Below are 7,219 nucleotides of genomic sequence, written 5' to 3' on the forward strand. Positions count from 1 at the left end.
AAAGCGTACAGGAGGGGTGGGGCATTGCTTAGCGAGTGAGCGGCAGCGAGACGCGATCTGGGCGGGAGCTGGGCGGGAACTGGGCGGGAGCGAAGCGTGAGCGAGGCGGCAGCGAGGCGGCAGCGAGGCGGCAGCGAGGCGGCAGCTAGGCGGCAGCGAGGCGGCAGCGAGGCGGCAGCTAGGAGGCAGCGGGGCTGGAGGTTGGCTGTGCACCCGCTCGCGCTGCTCCTCGGGGAGTGTGAGCAGCTGCAGACCGCCTCCGCAGCAAGGGCACCTCCCGTCGTGGCCGACAGCGACGCGGGTGGCAGCCGCGGAGCCGCCGACTGCGACGACCGCCGCCTCGATTGCGGCGGCGGTCTCTGCGCCCGGCGTCGAGTGCTCGCGCAGAAGTCTGTCCAGCTGGCGGCGGAGCTGCCGCGGCGAGGCGCGGCTGCCGTGCAGCAGCAGCAGCGCGGCGTGGTCCTCCTGGGGGGAGAGAGCGGGGCGGGGTGAGGGGAGGAGAGGCAAGGGGGGGAGCGCGGTGCGTGCGCGGCTTCGCTGGCCTGCGAGAGCACCAGCCCGTGCCTCACCAGCCGCCCGCTAAAGCGCATTGCGTCGACCTGCCGGCCCGCCGCGCACAGCGCGTGCAACACCGGAGAGGCGTTGCGACCTCGCGGCGCGATGCCGCGCTGGAGCATCCGGCGGAAGGTGACCAGGGCGCGGTCCAGGTCGCCGCTCCCCAGCTGCGCGCGCAGAAGGCACGAGTACGCGCCCTCCGAGTCGTTGCCGGCCGCCACGAGCGACTCAAAGAGCGACTCGGCGACGGGAAGCTCGCAGCCGCAGAGCGAGATGGCGCGGCTCACTGCGTCGACGTTGAGAGGCAGCCCCTCTGCCCTCATGTTGGCCAGCGTCGCCTGCGCCGCCTCGCACGCCTCTGCGGCGGGCAGCGCCTGCAGCTCGGCCAGCTGCCTCAGGTGTCGCCCGGCGGCCTTGCGGCGGCTGGCGTCGCAGGTGCGCATGAGGGGCGCGCCAAGCCGCAGCGCCGCCGCCGGAGCGGCGAACGCCGCGAGGCAGCAGAAGAGAGGAAACAGCCGCGCCATCCGTGGCCAGCGGCGAGGCGAGGCGAGCAACACAGCGCACCTGTTAGGTTTCTCTTTCTGGCTGGGCTGGCGAGTGGCTTGGGGGCGTGCCGTGTGTGTGTGTGTGGGTGGGAGAGCTTCAGGCGCGCCCATCTCGATCGACAAGGCGTCGCTACGCGCGGTCTTCCGCGGGGGGAGCTTCGTCGACGGGTGCGGGAGCGCGGCGCAGTCAGTGCCGTGGCGATGCCTCCGGCTGTTTGCGGCGGGCGGCTTGCTGCTCGCTGCATGGCGAAAAACTCGTCTCGCCACACACCAAGGGCGTATGCTCTGGCGAGACGTGAGGCGCATGCGCCCAGGAGGGGAGGGGGCATGCGTAACGACACTGCTAGAGATGCCTTTCGGGGCCCAGAGACAAAACTTCTGATGCCATGCGTGACCTAGTAGTGTCCCCAGCTATGGGCGTGTCCACGTTGGAGCCAGGTGTGGTGTGGGCGCGAGAATAGCTCCGCCGTTCATGGAGGCAACCGATGCGAGTCGACTGGTGTGTGTCGTCGTGGTTTCGTATCAAGAATACTCACTCACACTCACTCACACGGCGTGCCGCCCTACATACATACATACCGCCCTGCTTGCTCTAGGTGAAACGTCTAAAGGACGAAGATGCACGAGGGTGCGACCAACTCCGCACGACGGGCGGAGAAGACGGGCACTAGACCACGCGAGGGAGGACTGGGAGAGTGTGAATGGAGGGACACATGTGGTTCAGACGTCCCCCCCCTCGACGTAGTCGAGTCACTAACATGGAAAAGGGAGGAAGGTGTCCCTCTTGATGGAGCATGGAACATGCATGAGGAGAGTCCGTGGCTCTCGGGAGGCGCGCGACGCGGGCGCGTGGCGAGCGCTCATGGCTTGGCGAGAAGCAGACTCGCTTCCCGTCTGATGGGGTTGGGGAAGGAGCTCCTTGACATTCATGATCTTGTCTCGCAGCTCGAAGAAGCGCTGGGGCTTGAGCGGCTTCGTGAAGTAGTCCGCGAGATTCTCGTCGCTGCGGACGAAGGGAACGCAAATCTTGTGGCCTCCTCGATCGCTTCGCGGATGAAGAAGTGGCGCCGCTCGACGTGTTTGAGCTTGCCGTGGTTCTCGGGGTTGTAGGCGGAGGCGATAGCGGCCTGGTTGTCGCAGTACTGCTTGGTGGGCGGGGCCTCGGGGGGGCTGATGACCTCGCCGTCCTTGACGTACGACTCGAGCTCGGCCTTTATTTAGGCGACGGTAGCTCAGCACGTCTTTGGTCGCCTCGGAGGCAGCCATGATCTCGGACTGGCAAGACGAGAGCGCGATGGAGGGCTGCTGGACGCTGCGCCAGTGAACGATGGCCTGCCACATGAGGACGATCCACCCGGACGTGGACCTACGCGTCTCCCAACTAGCGTCGCTCATGGACTGCTCAACGAATCGGCGGGCGTACTGCTCCTGCGAGACGTGGACGAAGCCGTCGTGGCGCCTGGTGACCTGGATGTTAGCGCGATGTCGACGTCGGAGCGGAAGGACTCGTTGGTATGCTCGGCGAGGAAAACTTGGTGAGGAGCGCAGTGAGCTGTGTGGGATTCAGTCGCTCGTCCTCGAGCCAGTCGTTGACGCGGGTAACGCGGCGGACACGCCGCCTGAAGTCGGAGTGGATCCGCCCAGCCTGAGCGCCAAAACCGGTGGCAAGAAGGGGCTTGACGGCGACGGTCTCGAGGATCAGCCTCTGGAGCTTCGGCCGGACATTAGCGATCGAGGAACGGATAGCAGCTAAGCGGGCAATGGAAGTGCCGCTAGCACCCCGTATCCTGGCGGCTTTCTCGCGGTAGATGGTCCGCAGAGCGTCGTCGGCGAAGAAGGTCTTGAGGATCGTCTCGGCGTAGATGGTATCGACCCGCTTGATGACGCGCGGGGCGACGACAATCCCCGCAACGATAGCAGCCTGTTTTTCATTGACGGATTTGCGCGAAGTCGTCGGCAGTCGGCTTCCGCGTGTCGTCGGCGACGAACTCGAGCAAGTCGGAAAGGTTGCGCAGCTCGAGCAGTTCCAGCTCGTGGCGCGCGCAGCGCACCGCGTCGGCGCTGGCGCTGCAAACGGTGGGCGAGATGTTATCAATGTAGACGGCGAAATTCGTGAGGAAGAAGTAGCCGAGCCGTCTTCGTCTTGCAGTCGGCTCCACTCGAGGAACGTGGCGAGGTTCGCCGCGAGTTCAGGGAGGGAGGCGGCCAGAACGAACTTGCACTCGGTCTGTAGTGCATTGGCACTCTGTTGAGCGCCTTGCAGGAGATCCCGAATTTCGGAATGCACCAAGGTTAAGGTGCGGGCGTGTCAGGCATGGCCTGGGAGGGATAGCGTGTCGGGCTCCACAAAGGGCTGACGCGACCAGTCGAGTCGCTGCCACGTGCAAGCCCCACCCGGCTGGCGAGTGGCTTGGGGGCGTGCCGCCCTGCTTGCTCTAGGTGAAACGTCTAAAGGACGAAGATGCACGAGGGTGCGACCAACTCCGCAGCCACGACGGGCGGAGAAGACGGGCACTAGACGTCTAGACCAGGGAGGAAGAAGGAGGGACACGTGTGGTTCAGACGGGGTCTGGGCCCTCCCGTCTGGGTTTTCCCTCTCTTCACGCCGGAAATTTTCACAGCAGAAAAAGAAATTTTCCGCGGAAATCACGATGTCAAGAGTCAACCCTCCCCAAGTGAGGTGATCTGGTGCTTGTAGGGCTTGAGAGTGGCCTGCCATGTCACAGGAAGGACTATGGTTGCAGGAGAGTACCACCAGCCATCACTTAGTTGGTATAGTACCCCAGTCATGATTTATTTTTTAGTTTCCCATAAGTAGGGTAGGTAGGTAGGTAGGTAGGTAGGGGCACCGCAGGGGCCGGCCAGGTTTTTTCAGAATTTCATCATGAGGGCCGCCCCAAGCAAAAAAAAGAAGGCGGGAGTTTTCTTCCCATGATTTTCCTCCCCCGATTTTTCTCGCCGCGCCGCTCCACTTTCTCCGTTGCCTCCAGCCGCGCGGCGCCATCGTCCTCGACCCAGTGCCGGCCTGTGACAAGCTTGGCAGCTCGCGGATCGACGATCGCCACGAGCTGCTGCCCGGCGACGGCCGCTCGCCTTCGACGACCGTCCTAACAATCGGCGGTGAGCGGCCACCTCCTTGGCCCAGCACCGGTGTTATCACGTCTCAGCTGCTTCATTGCCATGTCCAGCTGTGGCGAAGACGCGCTGACAGCAATTCTGTGCACGCAGTTGGACCAGCACGGCCATCGGGTGCGTGGCGCAAAAAGACCTGTTTGCGCTGTCTTCGATATCAGCGGCTACATGCGCTGCTGCGCGTACCTGTGATGCACATGTTGATCACATCCATATACCTCACTAACATACAGCTGGCGAGCCTTGCATCCCTCGTCTCGCCATGCTGTGCATCATCTCACCGTATGCAGCCGTATACGCCCACAGTGCTCACAGGGTCGGGTGTCACGGTGCTCGTGGCAAGCATCTCCGTCACTCTTGTGACTTGTGGGCTTGGTGGTGTTGCCTCCGGTGCTGCTGCTGGCTAGGGTGCCAATGGCGCGACGGGAGGCGGCCATTGGCGCCACTACACGAACGATTGTTCGGGGACGGAAAAATCCAGTCGGTTTGCGGCTGCCGGACGTTGGCGAGAACGTGCGTCACGAGCTACTGTGTGCGGTGGCGGGCTCGGGGAGCGGAACCAAGCTTGTCGAGGACGCACAGAGGGTGGGTCTGGAGGATGGCGTATGGCGAGCGATCTGGGTGCAAGTGGTGCACTCCAGGCGTGTACCACACCCATTGTTAGACATCAACGATCTGTTCTTTTTCTTTTTTGTTATTTATTAGACCTTCGAAAAAAGAAATCCGAAGCTCTCGCGGGCATCGCAAAAATGGTGGCCTGCCTCTGCACCCTCGCCGCGGCCGGCGTCAGCATCTCGCCCACCGCCCGGCGCCTCGTCCTCGTGCGGCACGGCGCCGTCAACCGCGAGAAGGCTGTGCCCGCCATCAAGCCGGGCGGCTTCTACGGCGGCAATGTCGACGTGCCGCTCTCCACAGTCGGCGAGGCGGAGGCGCTGGCGGCCGCCAAGCACATCGCGTCCAACCACCTCGACGAGGTCAAGATCATCTGGTCCTCGCCGATGCGGCGGGCGCTATTCGGGGCACGCGCCGTCGGCACCGCCCTCGCCGTCGCCGCGAGTGAGGGTGGGGTTTGGCAGCCGCCGATGGAGATCGACACCTTCGAGGCCTTCCGCGAGGTGGACCGTGGTCCGATCGGCGCGGGCTGGACCGATCTCACCGCCGAGGAGATCGAGGCGCGAGACGGCCCGGACGCAATGCAGCGGTTTGCGCTCGAGAGCACGCCGGGCGCCTTCAACGCCGTCAACGGCGGCGAGGGCTTCTGCGACGTGCGCTCCCGCGTGCTCGAGCAGCGGGACGCGATGCTGCGCGCGCTGCCGCCCGGCGGCGCCGGCGTCATCGTGTCGCACATGTGGGTCACGCGCGCGATGGTGGGCGAGGCGCTGGGCGAGCCCAACCCGATGAGGGTGGACATCCCGACCGCCTCTATCTCCGTCGTCGACTACCCGGAGGGCTTCAGCGCGCAGGCTTTCGCCAGCGGCGCGTGCGAGCCGCCGACCGTGGCGTGCGTCGGCCTGAAGCCGTCGCTGGAGTGACGAGAGCTTGTACCCCAGAGTGTACACGCATTCTTCCGGTCGCGGACCTCTGCGATCTTCCCAAAGATCTTCTGGGAGGCTTGGAGGGCTTGGAGCATCACTTGCTCTTGGGTCTTGGGAGCACCAGGATTCCGGCCTCGGCGCCTCGCGCGTTATAGGCCTCATTAATTTCTTTTTCCGCACGACACTGGGCACTAGTGCGCGCCAGCCCTGTGAGAGAAGAAAGAACAAACAAAACGGCGTCAAAAATTCTTTTTCCGTCATGTATTGTACTCGTCGCCCTGAATGGTTGCCCAGGTTGTGGAGGACACGATCCCGGCGTGAACACGACTAACTGACGGATCCGCTCCTGACAGTCGCACGCGCCGCGCTGCGGCGCGTGCGAGACTGTCTTTGTTTGAAGTAAAAAGTCGAATCAGAGCGGCGTCGGCGTTGTCCTCCATGTTCCTCCCCTGGGCCCCCGTCCGGCACCGCTCCGGGACGCACGCCGGCGAAGCACCATCAAGCTGCTGTACGGCCCCGGCATCGCCTCCCCTGGCTTAGCTAGAGTGAGAGATATTGTGCACATGGTCAGTCTCTACAATATACTCACTGACACTCCACCTCCCAGAGCTCGTCCCGGTCCGCCACGGCCATCCTTGGCCTCCGGAGGGCCCCCGGCCGCGGCGCGGTGCGGCGGCGTCACAAATCCGACCACAAAGCACCGGGACGCGGTCGGGCGATCTGAGGTCCAACTAGGCGTATGCATTGCCCATCCAGGGCTATCACCTGGACCCATCAACAGGCGCCTGCGGCGCCGTGGTCACGAGGTGTTGTTCACACCTGGGCAAGCATTCATGCAGCACAGTTGTCTGTACATTATGGTGAGACGCACTTGGGACGCAGTCGTCGTTGGTGGCGGCGTCGTCGGCTGCGCCGTGCTGCGCGAGCTGACTGTCCGCCGCGGCTGGCGCTGCCTGCTCGTGGAGCGGCAGCCGCACCTCGTCGCCGGCGCATCGGCCGGCAACACGGGCATCGCGTGCACCGCGTCGGACGTCGCTACCGGCACGGTGGAGCACGCCTGCCTCTCCGAGGGCGCGCGCCTCAATCTCCCCGCGTGGACGGAGCTCAACGTGCCGCACCGCCCGACGGGCTCGATGTACGCCGCGTTTGACGCCGACGGCCTGAGCCGGCTCGAGGCGGAGCTGGAGATGCGGCGAGCGCGCGGCGACCCGGACGCCGCGCTGCTGACGGCGGCCGAGGCGCGCGCGCGCGAGCCTGCGCTCGCGCCGTCGGTGCTCGGCGCACTGCTCGTGGCGGGCGAGGTGACGGTGGACCCTTGGCTGGCGCCGATCGCGTACGCCCGGCACGCGCACGAGAACGGCGCCACGATACAGCGCGGCAGAGAGGTGGCGGCCGCGGCGTGGGAGGGAGGTCGCTGGCGGCTGACCCTCTCTCCGGCGGAGGCGGAGGCCG

General features: G+C 65.0%; 2 protein-coding genes across 2 annotated transcripts in view; one reads left to right on the forward strand and one right to left on the reverse strand.

The window, feature by feature from the left end:
• Positions 1-1,079, reverse strand: part of EMIHUDRAFT_237645 (hypothetical protein) — a gene marked incomplete at both ends in the record, with an annotated part of 2,479 nt that extends 1,400 nt beyond the window's left edge. Inside the window, 2 exons of the mRNA XM_005777893.1 lie at positions 214-411; positions 555-1,079. Coding sequence (XP_005777950.1) covers positions 214-411; positions 555-1,079 — 723 coding nt within the window. The remainder of the gene's footprint in view (positions 1-213; positions 412-554) is intronic.
• Positions 1,080-6,600: 5,521 nt separating this feature from the next.
• Positions 6,601-7,219, forward strand: part of EMIHUDRAFT_237648 (hypothetical protein) — a gene marked incomplete at both ends in the record, with an annotated part of 1,465 nt that continues 846 nt past the window's right edge. The window contains one exon of the mRNA XM_005777894.1: positions 6,601-7,177. Coding sequence (XP_005777951.1) covers positions 6,601-7,177 — 577 coding nt within the window. The remainder of the gene's footprint in view (positions 7,178-7,219) is intronic.

This window comes from Emiliania huxleyi (assembly GCF_000372725.1).
Source record: "Emiliania huxleyi CCMP1516 unplaced genomic scaffold EMIHUscaffold_253, whole genome shotgun sequence".
NCBI classification, from domain to species: Eukaryota; Haptophyta; order Isochrysidales; family Noelaerhabdaceae; genus Emiliania; species Emiliania huxleyi.